Source organism: Vidua macroura, chromosome 2, assembly GCF_024509145.1.
Source record: "Vidua macroura isolate BioBank_ID:100142 chromosome 2, ASM2450914v1, whole genome shotgun sequence".
NCBI classification, from domain to species: Eukaryota; Metazoa; Chordata; class Aves; order Passeriformes; family Viduidae; genus Vidua; species Vidua macroura.
In genome coordinates, this window is record NC_071572.1 from 99,306,949 (window position 1) to 99,322,363 (window position 15,415).

A 15,415-nucleotide genomic window follows, 5' to 3' on the forward strand; every position below is an offset into this window, starting at 1 on the left:
GGCACGAATTTTAGACCTCAGTGGTTCACTCTATGGATCTGACTTTTTATACTAAGTTATCCTTAAGTGGCTGTAACCCTTCAGAAGGTATGTATGGACATCCTTAGCATTCTTACTGTGTTTAATAACAGCTTATTACTGTATTTTTGGTTTAGGTGGGTCTTTTTTTAGGCTGAGTGGCACTCAAGTCCTGGTCTTGGGCAGTAAACTGGTGTTTATAGGCCCAGAAGGGCAGCAGACTTGAACTCTCTAAGAAATTAAAATCACTATTATTTTATTGAATTGGGCACCTTATAGTTCAAGAGCTTGTTTTGAATGCTGTTATTCTGTGCTTATCAATGCCCACCTTCCTACATAACAAGCTCAAGTGAGGAATTCCAAGTGGTCATAGAGAGAGTACAGCTGTTTTAACAGGATGTCACATGTGCCACACCAAGTGGTGTTTGCCAGTGCTCTGCTTGTCCTTCAGCCAAAGGCTGGGTAAAGCACAGCCTGACAGCATTCCCTTTTCTTGGCCATGTCCTGTGCAGCAGCTTAGGGACAGGGAGCACAAGTCCACACATAGCTCCTTTAAAAAATGTTTTATTTTATTAACTTAGCCTATTGTGGCTAAACAATGCTTTTCTGTATTCAAACAATATTTTAAAGACAAAACACATGAAAGTTGAACCCTTTCTTAATGGACAAAGGAAGATCCCATCACCGTTCTGCCCCATTTGACATTGTATCTATTCTGAATATACTGCCCAACCCTTTCTGGTCTGCCTGCAAACACTGCTTCACCACTGCCCTTACAGCAGAAAGCAGTACACCTTGACCAGTCAATAAAGAAGAATAATTTGGCTTTTTAAATTAAACTCCTGTTTATAATCCCAAAGGCTTCTTTGAGTGCAAGTTCTGCTCATTTATCTTTTTGGGGAAAGCCAAAGCAGCACTATGATCCTTCAAACATCACCGTCTGGACACAGACAAGCGAGGCAGCTACTGCCCAGCCAGGAGAGGGCTCCCATAGTTTTAAGTGACTTCAGCAAGTGTTCTGTGGCAGCTGAACATGCCCTTGGCTTTGAAAAAAAAAACTCTTCCCTGGAGGGTTCTCTTGGGTTTTCACAAAAGCTAAATTTGGTTTATAACACTGATTTATATTCCATTGTGCAATATAAATGGAAATTTATAGTGGAACCAGGCAAAAATTTGAAGATGAAAATTTGAAAACTTGAAGGACTTTAAATTATTGCAAAAGTGAGGTATAAAAAAGAGTGCAACACCACATTCTTGCACCTATTCAGCCCTCATCTTGGGGCTAGGGAATTGGGCACTGACCAGACTGCTCTATGGTCTTTATCATTAGAAAATCCTAACAATTGCACCATCACAGAGAGGTGTTATTCAGACACTGTACTGGATGTATTGGCCGTGTTCTCTGGAGTAGGAATGATGACTTCTCTTAAGTCCTGCAGTAGCTCAATCTTGTGATCCAGTCTTTTTCTGTTTTCCAAAAGTTTCTGGATTTTTTCTTCTGTTACTATTATGAAAAAGGGATAAAAAGCTTTCATTATTAAGGAATTAAAACATTTTATTATTATACGTAAGTATTACTAATATAAAATACATTTTCATTAACTCTGCACAGCTACCACTGCTTGGTTTAACCTACAATAAAACCTTTGCCTTTCTGCAGCAATGCTTGTAACCCACCACCCTGCACACCTGGTGTTTTCACAAAAAGCTGAACTCTGTGTCTGCTGAGAGCCTGGCTGGTGTGTCAGAGAAAGCACAGAGCAGGAGTCGCGTACTCTGCCATCCATCTATAACAGAGCTAGTTTTGAGATGAAAACATCTCAGCATATGTAAAAATTACTAGCTTAGCTACTAATCCCCTGTGTTAACTGGCATATGAGCTGTAAAGGTTCTGTATTCAGAGCCTATTTGTGTGAGAACTCCCTCAACAATGATGTATTTTAAATCTTTAAAGATACCATCTCTAAATTACACTCCTAAAGCAAATTTACAAGCCGAATGGATTTTAGCCAACAACAAAATTAAACCTAAAAACAGATGGTTTGGACAACTGCATTCAATGACTCGATTCTCAAAAACACAATTAAATAGCATTTATTCTCCTGCTTCTGGCAAAATCATTATTGACAGTATCCTGATGGGATTAACCAGGTTGTTTACCTTATTTGCAAAGCCCTGCTTGTCTGCATTTCTGCTTCCCTCTGCTGCTTCCATTTCCCTAATGTTAAAGATTACTGAAGTCAGTGAGAGCTCAGTAAGGAGCCAGTATTCAGAAGCATTACCACAACCTTACAGTGTTAATTACAAGTTTTAAATGAAGCACCTGCTTTGTTCAGTTAACAGGACACACAGAGGTCTTGGTGACCTCTGAGCAGCAAGGCTGGTCTATGAACAACAAATTACTTCCTCATCGTGACAATGTTGAGAGTTCAGATTCTTGTAAGAAGACATTTTGTACAAACTGAATGTATCTTTCCTCTTTTGGGGAAGAAGGTGTTGAAGGATGTCTCTGAAGTTCCAGTGAGTGGAGTGGAGAAATCCAGAAATCCTCTCCAGATGTTTACCCTATGCCACTCAGAATTAGAGAGTCTTAACTTATTTGAAAAAAAAAAAAAAAAAGAAAGGAAAGCACTTTGGCCTTTTGCCTCCCTGCTGCTTTCTTCCTTTCTTCCTCTGTAGTGAGAAAGCACAGCACTTGCTGCCTGTGGGTGGATGTGGAAATGTGGAAGGTGAGGGACATGGACACATTTTTAAATACATTACCCAAAACTGGGTGTGGGTGCTGAACATGGGCAGCCAGAGCACTGTTGGTGCCTGCTGCCCATGGGGAAATCTGGTAGCATTCACTGAAGATGGGCCTGGTACCCCAGCCTAGCTCTGACTGAAGAGAAGGAGATGCCACTTCCCTCTGCACTCAGGTGACACATACTTGATGAAGTGGACATGTACAAGTGGAACCAAGGGAAAAAGCCCTCTTAGAGAGCATCTGGATATGAATTAATTATCAGAAATTAACAAAGCAACTCAGTTGGTTAGAACATGGGGCTAGTAATGCCATGGTTATGGGTTCAATCCGCATACGAGCCACTTCAGAGTTGGACTCAGTGATCCTTGCAGGTCCCTTCCAACTCAGAACACTCTCTGATCCTGTTGATTCAGCATTTGGGAGAGCTACAGATGGAACACACACAGCTCAGACACACAGCTAAGTTTCTCTCCTGCCAAAAGGATGTGGCAGAAAGAGAAGTAGCCCAGATAAAGAGGTCAGTGATGGGAACGACTGGCCTACAGAAATGCTTCCACAGGAAGGCAGGTAACAGATTGGGAACCTTCCACCTCATAGAGGAAATGAGCTGAAGGGAAAGAAAATGTATTTCTGTAATCAGGAATGGCCTGAGGGATGTGAACCTGGAATGACTGCCCCAAGTGCTATAGGGCTCTCATCGAAGGAGTTGTACAACAGTTTTAAAATTAAGTATCATGGCCTTTGTCTCCACAACCTTTATCTGAATTGCAGATTTGCTGCTGCAAACCCCCTGAAAACAAAGGCTGTCAAGGAGCTCAAAAGCTTCTGGCCAGACTGTTGACCAGCACAGAGAGGGAATCTGATGGAAGCATCCTACCCAAGCAGGATGCATGACAGACCTGAAAGCAAAACTAAAGTAAGTCACTTTCCCTTGGAGGAGAGGAAAAGAACCTCCACCCTAGAAATCTGAAACTGCTGCTGAGGCAACAGCATATCCTGTGTGGAAGGTTTTGCATGCAGTTGAGTATGCAGTAAAGCTGCATGCTGCAAAAGGAGTGTGGATCCCAATATATAGAAAGGGATTTTAAAAAGGCCTTTTGCCAGTTACAGTTCAGCACAGCCTTGCTGTGCTGGCATATAAGGCTTCAGAACAGGTTTTGCATGATGATTTAAGAAGTGACAAAAAGATTGAATTTCAAGCATGGCATATGACCCAAAATCATCAGCTTGAGACACAGTACTTATACCAGTCCTATTTTATGTAGTCCTTGACTTAGTATGTCACCACAAAGACTTGCTACCTAGAGCTTATAAGAGATTATGACAACAGTAACAATAAACAAATAAAAGAAGAAAATAAAGCAGCTGGTGATTTGCTTCTCCCTCTACAGTTTCACTTGTAATTAACATGGTTTTAATTTTTTCTCACCACTTCATTTTAAGAGCTCCTCTTCGATCAGTTTTGGAAACAACCTCATTATTATTGACCTTGAAATTAAAAGGTCTCAGAAAAGAAGATTGTGTGCTACAGGAAGAATTGAGCTGCTTGAGCTGTGGGGATTTAGAGAGGGGACAACTAGAACCCATGAGAATCACATGGTTGTGTGCAGGGAGGTGCCAATATCAAGAGGTTTTCCTGTAAGCTGAGAAGAGGATGAAATAATTGATGCAGCAGTGAAAGAAACAAGTGTGATCCAAGGTTGTGTCCCTTTTGAAGAATTCTGAGCAGAGATGTTTTAATGTCCTCAGATGAGGCAGTGGTGGAACCTTGTGTTAGACAACTGCAACACTGGACACTCCAACTGCTGAAAAAGGAATTTAAATGCCAGAACAGGAGACTGAATGGAGGAGCCTGGCTTTTTCAGTCAAGTGAAGGGGAAACACCAAACATTACCTTCACATACCAAACCTCAACACTGGCTAATTAAAACCTTTTTCACCAGAATAAATTAAAGCAAAAATCAGAACAACTGTTGGAGAGGGAAATGGGAAGCATGAGACTTGTCTGCCTGAAAAACAGCTTCAGCCTTGTTGCTTCAAATAGCTGAGAATCCAAGCCCCACAGTTTCCTTCCACAATGGTGCTCCCAAGTAACTGTTCCTGCCTTTGTTTGCATTTCATTCTGAGCATTCTTATCTTGTTTTTCAAAGCACAACTTCCCCCCAGTCCAGGTGAGTTCTGCTGGCCTTTGGCTGATGTGTTTCAGTGGAAAGCATTACTCTGACCAGCACTTGTCAGCCAGCAGCAGAGCTGTAACACTGGCAAACTGCTGAAGGGAGGCTGTGGAGAAGGAACCCAAATAAGCTGCAGGAGAGGGGAGTTCCCCTGGGGTGGAGACCCTTTGGAATTTTAAAGCTGTGGAACTGTAAGTTGCTCCCTCCTTCAGGTCAGCCAGCCCTATCTGATATACTGTATTTCTAAGGATTCAGCTAGCCATGGCTTTTATTCAACTGTTTATATAACACTGAGAAAAAAAAGTTCCTTTGAATTTTTATTTTAAATGATTGTTCTATCAAAATTCTCATAAGAATAACTTCAATGCCAAACCCCAGACCAACTGCTCCTCTGACAGCTTTTCCGCACATACCTGAATAAATATTTGTCAGTATATTTTCAAAAAGTCCACAGTCAAACAGTGCCATCACTGTCTCTTCATACTCTAGAAAAAGAGATAATTTGATGTAACACTACTGAGTAAAAGTTTACAGAGCCCTACATTAGAAGTACCACAAAACAGTAATTACTTATTTTCCATCATACTGACTACTTGAGGTTTTGTCTTCCTTCTCATATAATCTGTATTGAGAAAAAAGGATCAAGTTGTCAATTCTTTCTTTTTCGTTTCATACAGAAAATTATTCCCTTTTTGGGTCTGCACCACATGAACAGTGCATTTAAAGAAGAGCAATATACTTAAGTCGTATTTCATTTCAGTGTGCCAGGACTGTGTGATGGCAGAGCTGCCTGTACCAATTCCTCCTGACAGATCACATGTGGGACTGAGCTATCCCTGTTTGCTGTTAAGAAACATCCAAGAATTACACCTCAATTTCATACCTGAGGCTTCTGCTGAAGCAAAATACAAAACACTCACAGAATTCAACTGACACACAAGCTGCTCATGAAGGAAGACTTTCTAGGAGGGGCATTTCATTTTCCATGCATGTGCTTCAGTTACTTTGCATTAAATAGTCTTCTTTATGCAAAGGTATTACTCCTAACTTTGCAAAACTGGGAGGACAATTGGAGAGTAAAGTTCAAAATTTTCTTTAACTGTGTTGTGGACAAAGCAACATTAGATTGGATTTCTTTAAAAATAAAGTACCTCATACAAGGCAATAAACCCATGAAAACCCCAAACAGACCCTATCAGCTGACAGTACACTTGTAACAAATCATCCAAAGCCTTAAAATGTACATACTTAGGGATTTTCACTCAGAAGAGAGTGCTGACATTAACAGACAGCTGGTACCTCTGTGAAGCTGCAAGAGCAACACAGACTTATGACGTAAATAAAACCTGGTTCTCTTCAGGACCTTTCTGACCCCAGTCCCTGGGAGGAGAGGCTGGACTGAACCTTCCTATGCTTATGCCAACATGTAGAAGTGGCTTCTAAAATTCAAGTCAGAAGGTCTCACTAGAGATGCTGAGTTGGCAGCTCTTATATAATTTTGAGAAAGAAGTTTCTTGGGACTTTCATTGTAAGTGGTCATTCAAAAGGGGAGGTCATTCTCAACCTCCTGCACAGCTGCAGAAATAAGGACTGAATTATTTAGCATCATGGTATTCTCAGGAAGGTGGCGCAGGGCCAAGTGCCCGGGATTCAGATCTGCACCTCTGCTCTGACAGCAGAGTCCCTGCCATGGGTCCCCCTGAAACACACCTGTTTCTGAAGTGTTGTCGTCCATCAGTTTTTCCTGAGCCAGGTGAAGTGTGTCCAGCATTTCTTCAAATATGTCATCCAGAAGCCCAGCTTGTTTGCACTTCCTAACAAAGTCTATTCGAACTGTTAAAACACAAAAGCATTCTCATACAGGAGTGATCTGTAAAGTGGGCTTTGCTCCCTCTCTTCAGAAACTAAAATTTAAGCCAAAGCCCTTCCACCAGTAACAAATAGTTTTGCAGATCTCTGGCTCCTCCAGCCACTCACACAGCCCTTTTCAGTAGGGCTGAAAAAGTAGCCAGGCAAACATAAGCATTGTGCTGGGTGTAAAATTCCCTAAGCTCTCGATTTGGCTTCATTCACCACAAGCAAACAGCTCCACAAGCTCCACAACTCTAAATGTTCCGTTCCTAAAGCTCATGATACCCCCTAGTGATTTGTCTTGCTTGCAGTTTCACCAATCCCTAGGACCACACCATGGACTGAACAGGCTAAAGCACAGAAAACAGTGAAATAAATGAATCAATATTAGATTTGGTAAAAATTTAGGCTACTTTTACTCCAAGTGATCCAGGCAACTAAAGTTTTTTGTTACAGATCATTTTATATACCTACTTTGTCAGATTTGGATTGATAGAGAAATAACCATTTTTTCTTGATGCCAGAGCAGCAGGTCAGTGACAAGTTTTAGTAAGATCAAGGCAATAGGCTGTTCAAAAGCAAAGAGCCATTGGACGGGTCACAAAAGTCTGCCAGTCGCTGTTAAAAACAATGTTACATTTTCCTGGAGACATTTGTGAGGAAAGAAATGCCATCTCACTTACATGAGATGCTCTACAAGAATTTCAGGACTCTTTATAGGTTTCCTGTTCTTTACAGTGGTAATGAAATTCAGAAAAGACCACTAGGCAGCCACTTGCAATACCACGCCCATACATTAAGCATATCCACAGTGAGGTGAATAATCACCACTAGCACATTCCAAGTGCTAGCAGAATCCCAATAAGCAACTGCAGCAGGAGCTTCAGGGTAACATGAAAACTGCAGCACTGAAGGACAGGTCCTGTGATCCATCTCACTGTTGTAACACCGTATGTATGCGGTGAAAGCCTATATTGTGTTAAGCACCCTGTGTACACCCAGGCTTCCAAAGGCAAGATGTGCTACCCCCTCCTCAGAGCACCTGCCTCCGTTAACGTCTTCCAGGGTTCCCATTTTAGATTTAACTGTTCTGGTACGGAGAAGCAGCGTCAGGCAGAGGCACCCCTGTTTGCAGGAGACAGAGCTGAATCCAGCAGCCAGCCAGAGTGGGGCATTCCCATCTGAATCACCAACTCACATCACACAGCATGTCTCACTCAGCCAAACCACAGGCATTTGTTTGCTGCACAGTTATTAAAACATTCTGCAAATCAGACTTCTGCTGCCACGCCAGAACACAGAGAGCCACTTGTCTCAGCAGAATCATAAAGTTACATTTACAGCACAGAATTTGCTACCAGCCATCTCCAAGCTCTGCACTTCAACATAACAGATCACAGTACCTCCTAGTTGCTCCATAAAGTTGTTACCAAATGTCCAAAATATCAGGATAAGGCTCCTTAACACTGAAGTTAAAAGACAGCATCCTTTCTTCAGGCCCAAGGTCCTGCAGGGAATACTCCTAACCTTACATGGACACCGTGGTTCTACGTTAAGTGTGTTGCTTATATATATACTCCCTACATACATATTACAATTTATCCATTACCATAAATCCCACCCCAGGCTCCCAGAGAATAAGTCCTTTGTTCCATCTGTCACTGCACTCTTGAGCCACATATCTTCTTGTCTCGCCACTGTCCTTGCTGGAGGAGCAGCATTTGCATGCCTTGTTTCTCTGCTAAGTTTCACAGGCACAGTAAAAACTGAATTAACCCTTCTGGTATCAAAGTGAGTCTCACCTTTATGCCTGTTGTTTTTTCTTTTTAGTATTCGTAAATGGTTTTCTTCTGCTGTCTCTTCTGTACTCTGTAAGAAAATTAAAGCAATGTATTTTTCCATCATGCTGACATTTACTGCTGTTCTCGTTATCATTCTTCTGTCTTCGCAGAAAGATAAAAAGCAGTCCACATTTCTGTGAACACAGTCAGCTTCTCTGAATGGCTAACAATATTCCTCTGCAGACATTCTATTTTGAAAATGGAAGCAAAAACTGGTTCAAAGCAAAACACGCTTTAAGAAAAACCAACACCTGGGACACCACCCTCCTTAAGCATTGCATTTGCAAATCGCAGAGAAGTTAACAAATTCCTCCTGGGAACTCCCAAGGCTCTTTCTGAACATTGTCAGAATACTTTGAAAGTCCTTTGCTGTAGCAGGTGTGGGCTCCCTGTTTTAGGGGGAAATTCAGTACTACGGAAATTCAGAATTACCATTTCTTCTGTGATGGTGGGAGATGTCAATGTACGTCTTCTTTTCTTATTAGCTGCATCTAGGAATCAATAAACAACAAAGTAGTGAAAGTGACAACCTCAGACTGACCATCACACATCATTTAAATTCCTTCTTTTCCCAAAAAGCTACAGAAGTGAGGCACTTTGGGTGGCAAGGCAGAAGTATGTTTCAGCTTCCCCAAAAACCTGACATTTCAGCAGAATTCACACTGTTTCCATTAAGGAAAATTGCAAGCATGAACCAACCATTAGGAAAAAGTGCAAATCATTATAGTGTTAGGATATCACTTAACCTTTTCAACTCAGTACATTTTTAATTGTGGCAGAGTGAACTTATTCCTCCTGGCAGCAGCACTACCTCTAGGTCTTAAAAAACTGTTTCATTTCTTTTCCAAACAATTTTTACATAAATTAATACACCCTCAAAACTAAAACTACATAAAGAATTACTTAGGTGTTCTCAAAGACATACAAATGGCATTAGGGTTTTCATCAACATAAGGACCCTCCCATAAAATCTCCAAAAGCCATTTGACTTGTCAGTTTAATATTATTTATGCTACAAAGTGTTTGTAGTGATGTGGCATGAGATTTCTGAAAAATTATCTCTGCTTTCACTGCGTCCTTTCTATCAGCATGCACCAGACTCTTGCCAGCATCGTAACTGGCAGCTTTTGGAAACAGCTACAGTATCAGAAGCAGAGGATAGCTCTGGCAAGGAAGACATGGCAGGAGCAGAGAAAGGCAGAGAAGAGTGCAACCACCCATCAAAACCTGAATGTTTAGTGTACAGTGGGGTTATATTTCCCCTTCCCTGCTTAATTCCAGAACCTCTGGGCAGCACTTAGTAAGGCCTTTCCTGTTAGAAATCATCCTATCAAGAGGAATGAGGAACCACTGTTGCATATGGAGGCTGTGGAAACAAATTTGGGCTTTGGGTACTGGTGCTGTACATTTGCATTTTTCATGGAATGAAAGGAAATTGGTCTTTCACTTCATCCAAAACAAACCTGTAAGGTCAAATCTGGGGCAGTGTGGGAGATACTGCTGTGGGTACAAAGTGTTCCTTGCTGTCCAGCATTGTATTTTTGACACACGATGGGATTTTCTGAGCTTTCCCTGATATCTGTTGTAAGGATGCCTTATACAAGAGGAACACAGTCTGAAGAGCAGCCCAACTCCTCCCTGCCCTGCACAGTGCTGGCTGCTCTCCTGCATTTGTCAGCCTTTACTCTGTCCACATCCAACTCTTCCCGTTAAACAGAGGTTGGAGCCTGTTTCCAAGTCCAAGCTGCTCTCACATCCTTGCTGCACAGAGCTGCAAGGAGAGTTCTTGGCCCATAAGGCACCTTATCCCTTTCCAATCACACAGCAAAGCCCTGACATTCCAGCACAAGAATACTGTATGAACCAAGAATAAGGGGATCTTCCTTGACCCCATTTCTCCAAACTATGAAGCAGGAGACATTGAGCTTGGGGAACCAAGTGTCTTCTACTCAAGTCTCCCACTTGCTCCCCACTTCCCAGGGTACAGCTACACTCAGGAGGTGAGAGAAGCTCATTCAGGAGGCAGGGTAGACACTGCCAGCAGAATCCATTCGCCCCTCATAAACAGAAGGTCTCTAAATCAAGTGCCTCTGGAAGAACTCCTCTAGGAGAAAACTCTCTTCTCAGAGAACACTGCATATGCAGCATTTGAAGACACATAACTCATCCAGTATCTAAAGGGGACTACAAGACAGTCAGGAAATGACTGTACCAGAGCATGCAGCGACAGGACAAAGGGATATGGCTTCAGACTGAAAGACACCAGGCTTAGGTTAGATACAGAGAAATTCTTTACTGTGAGGGTGATGACACTCTAGTATAATTTGTCCAGAGAAGTTATGAATGCCATGTATCTGGAAATGCTCAAGGCCAGGCTGGATGGGGCTTTGAGAACCTGGTCTAGTGGAAGGTGTGCCTGCCCAAGGCAAGGAGGCTGGAACTAGATAATCTTCAAAGTTCCTTCCAACCCAAATAATTCTGTGATTCAACCTTGTAAGACTTAAGTACTCCTGATGAACAAGGTGGTCTAGAGGGTTGGACCTAATGCCTGAAGATTATCTGGTACTGGAAACAAAGCAATCCTGGGCCTGTCCAGTACTTGCACAGGAGATCACCTGGGACCCTGGGCAGCCCCAACAGACACTGACAACCATTAGACCACAGAAATCAAAATAATTTTGAAAAGAGAAGAAAGGTCAGGATTCAGAACTATGGATAAGTAAAAAGCAAAGCTACTAAGTAAACTAAAAAGATGCATTTGGTTAGTGAACCACACCAATATCAGATACTAAACAGACTTATGTCTGGCTAAAAAGTGAGACATGGGGGGGTTAGAAATTAATTTAGGGTAGAAATTAATTTCAGAGTTAGGATAGCTGCTTTAGACAACATGTGTTGCTTAACCCGCTGTAACTTGCTGTGCTTGCAAAGGCCTTTGAAGATGGACAAAGGAATGCAGGGATCCTGATAAGAAGAGCTTATTACTCCAAACAGAGTGGAAGGAATGCGAGGCCTGTTGGAGATAAGAGAGGCCCCTCAGACCCTGCAGTGAGCTTCAGAGAGATCCTGGTGTGCTGGCATGTGCCCGGCGCTGAATAAATCCGTACCTACTGTACAACTTTCACAAGCTGTGGAGTCTTTCCGCAAAGCCCCAGCCCTCATGAATAAAAGCTTAAATAATAACCACCTAACCCATCTCTTAAGTGTCATCAAGGTGGAGCAAGACTGTCAAGAAGATTGGCCAAAATTTGCTAGACTTCAGTGGGAGTACAGCACTGTCAGCACAAGTGCTTACAGTTCAATTGAGTTCAAATTTGAAGTGAAGGCCAGTCTAGGAGCCACTTCACTGTGAGCAGAGTTCTATGCATTGGGCTAACAAGGTCCAGCTTTGGTTGGGATTTCCAAATACCTCTGAATCACAAAGGGCCAGGACTGCCAAATGAAGCTGCATTTCCGTAGCACAGGAAGCAATCCTTAAGCAGGGGTTGTACAACCCTTTTGTTACACTTAAAAAGCTCTTTGGGATCCTTCAGAATGAAAGGCCCTATTTTAAAAACTAGTGCAGTAAATACAGAAGATTCAAATGTGAATGTCTGCATAACCACAGATAAAATACCAAGGCGACTCTCCTGCAACAGCCTTTTCCTTGCTAATCTAGTGCAAACCTTTGTGTGGCTCTCTCGTCTCACACGGATTTTACAAGCTGTTTGGACCTACTTGCCCAAAGAAGAGTAAGAATGATTCCATTAAGGACTGGGTCCATTGTGGTTTAAGTCACTTTTCAAGGAGATTCAGGAAGGATTAAATTTTGACTTTTCCCACTTAAAAAAACCTTGATTTTTGTGCATACATGTGGATCTTAACCAAACCACTCTTGCAAAATTAGAAATCCACCACTCAGTATGAAGGTGGTAATATTTATCTTGCTCTTATGAATTACTGACTGTAGGATGCAAACTTCTAAAACAAATGAAATCAATGAAGTCATTAAAGAAACTCACCGTAGTGATTGGTCCTATTCCCTGGATCATGTTTTGGGCAGAACACTCTAAAATTTAAGTTCAATTTCAAGAAAAAGAGAAGAAGTATTAATAAATATGCAAACAGAGTTATGTTGACCTATTTTAACAGATATTTTCCCTCTCTTTCCACCGAACATAAACTGAAAGACAGTCCAGAAAAGTCAGGATTTTTGTTCAGCATTACCCACCTCAAAAACCACCTACTTTAAAGTTTCATGCATGCAGATGTATGAATCTTACTCCAGAGCCACAGTGGACTCTCAGCACTGAGGCTCTGAATAATCAGCTCCATCAGGCCACCTTGTCTGGGCCTGCCCACTGTTCAGGCCCTGAGTCAGACACATTTCATGCGTATGGCAATCACTGTGTCAGAGACACTGAAATGAGATTAACGCTCCCAAGGTGAAACACCACAGTCCTGACACTGCTCCATCACAGCAGCTCTGCCCCCTGGCCCTGCCCCACACAGGCCAAGAGCCTCCTCAGACATATCTGCCCAGCGTCACCCTCCATTCCTCAGCCCTGCAGGACGCTGGCAGCGCCACAGGGCACCACCACGCACAGCATCAGGCGCTCACCCGCCTGGAGATCTCTGTGCCCCTCCCTCCCGCTGCTCACGGAATGGTCCCCAAATCCTGACTATGTGGGGCAACCCTGTGCAAGGTCCAGTAGCTTAAAGCTGCTCAGTCCATTTGTTACTTAAAGACTTCAGTAATATGTGAAATGGGAATATTTTCAGTGGTTCTAGGAGAGCAATGTGAATTCCTTGGAAGAGGCAAAATGAAACAAATTTATATGAAAATATTCCTTATCTTTTGGATACAATAATGTGCAGAGAACATGAACCAACTTTTACAATATGCCTTTCTTACAGAAGGATCCCAAGTCACTTGTTAAGCAAAAATGCTTTGTCAGGAGCATGGCTTAGTTTATCTCTTCCTTACAAATCTACTTGCCAAGACTGCTGCAATTTTTAAAGGGAACTGCATTTACTAGGTCATTTTCTAATTATTGCCATTCTTTTAACAAAAACAGAAGCACTGCCCTTAGAAATGCAGACTGTTGGCTTGATGAGGAACTTCTTTTGCCTGAAATGCATCTTGAAGCACAAAAAATCAGATTTAGGTATTCCTAACAATGCCATCAGAAAGCTATATACTGAAGACACCTTATTTACATCCCTGAATTTCTAATACTGCCCTCTGGAGAATGTTTTTTAGTCTTCCCCTCCCTTTACTTCTAGTCTTTCAGAGTTAAAAACAACCCATCCTAAGCACAGGAACATCTTACAAAGTACAGACAATATATTTTACTCCTCAGGCCACTTTATTTGGAAGCACTTCCCTACTATCATTTTTGCAAGAGAGCAGTACAGATTGCACTTATTTCTCCACCTCTACCCTTATTGGCCACTTCCACAGAACTATATGCTTTCTCTCTTTATTCTGCTCTGTTTGTTTTAATGATCACTACCCATCATCACAATGATGGCAACTCAGAATTTAAAGCCACCAGCTCTGCCTCTCTCAAAGGAATTCTCTCTTTTCGGTATGTTATACTTCACCATGAAAATGTGCAGGGGCTGTCAATCTACATCCACTGTTTTCCAAGTCTACTCTCCAATAATTTCAGCTAGCTCTACAATTTTTGTGCTTTATTTATGCCACTGCTACTGTGCTAAAATCTTTAGGTTCAGATCCTTGAAAGTTGTCCTAGTATCCTTCTCTAATCCAGTCCTTTCCCAGCTCTTCAATATAGGTTGCTATAGCCCAGTTTCCTAGGCTATCAGTGTCACACAGAGACTTAAAGCATTTTTAAGGGTCCCTCTTCCAAACCTCCAAGGTCACCAGCTCAAAAATGCCACCAAACCAAACTGTATATGCAAGCACTTCTTTACCAGTTTGTATCTAGACTGACGCTAGTCCCACTTGTTTTTCAACATCTTGAGTTCTGTCTTCTTGAGCCTGAGTTATTCTTTCTAAAGCTATAAGATGAAAGCCATTTATACTGTGATCATACAAAGTTTCCACCTTCCCAGTTACACTCTTTCATGAGCTTTGCAGATTCACAAAGATTTTACAGCTCCCATCCTCCCTGCACAGCTGGGCTTGCAGCCTTGCACAGATGCATTCATTTTAGAGAGAGAGTGGTGTGAACCCCACAGGAGTGCAAGTATCTTGCCACAAGAGGACCCCTCTTCCACTGCTACTAAGGACTGCACTAGTCCACCCCTTTCTGAAACAAGTAGTGATTAGATGATCCCCAAATTAATCTAAGTCTAATGTAACCTGTGACCTCTCTGGCCTTGCCCAGAAATGCACCTCAGACTTTACTATAACTTCAGCTTTTCAAAAGGTCCCCAAAGCCCCAATTTTTCAACCCCTTCACCTGCATCCTCCAATTTGTTTCACCTGTCAATGGCAATGCAGGCAGCCCAAGGGCAGTGGACACCAGGACTAGCATGATCAAGATAGAAAATTTACTTAGAACCCATTCAATCATGTTATTGCTAGCAACATACTTGATATACAAGGCCTTTGGTGGGAACCAAAGTTCTTTGATAGCATGGGGAGGGAAAATTACCTGAATTTGACTAATGTGAGCAGATCTAGAAGGGCAATAACCTGCTCTGTGCTCAGACCATGTTTACTGGAGCTTCTGAACCAACAAAAAATTTAGAATCTGAGTGACATTAATAAAAGTCTTGGTTCTTGAAGATTGGCTAGAGAGTCAGTAAAGACTGACTTTCTCAGTTTTTGCCTT

The 15,415-nt window shown here is 42.1% G+C and overlaps 1 protein-coding gene across 1 annotated transcript in view; it reads right to left on the minus strand.

Moving 5' to 3' along the window:
- Positions 1–566: 566 nt before the first annotated feature.
- SETDB2 (SET domain bifurcated histone lysine methyltransferase 2) overlaps positions 567–15,415 on the minus strand; it is a 45,298-nt gene continuing 30,449 nt past the window's right edge. The window contains exons 21-26 of the mRNA XM_053969818.1: positions 12,632–12,678; positions 9,063–9,121; positions 8,592–8,658; positions 6,649–6,771; positions 5,352–5,423; positions 567–1,522 (exon numbers count right to left, since the gene is read on the minus strand). Of these exons, the coding sequence (XP_053825793.1) occupies positions 1,383–1,522; positions 5,352–5,423; positions 6,649–6,771; positions 8,592–8,658; positions 9,063–9,121; positions 12,632–12,678 (508 nt within the window). The 3' untranslated portion in view covers positions 567–1,382. The remainder of the gene's footprint in view (positions 1,523–5,351; positions 5,424–6,648; positions 6,772–8,591; positions 8,659–9,062; positions 9,122–12,631; positions 12,679–15,415) is intronic.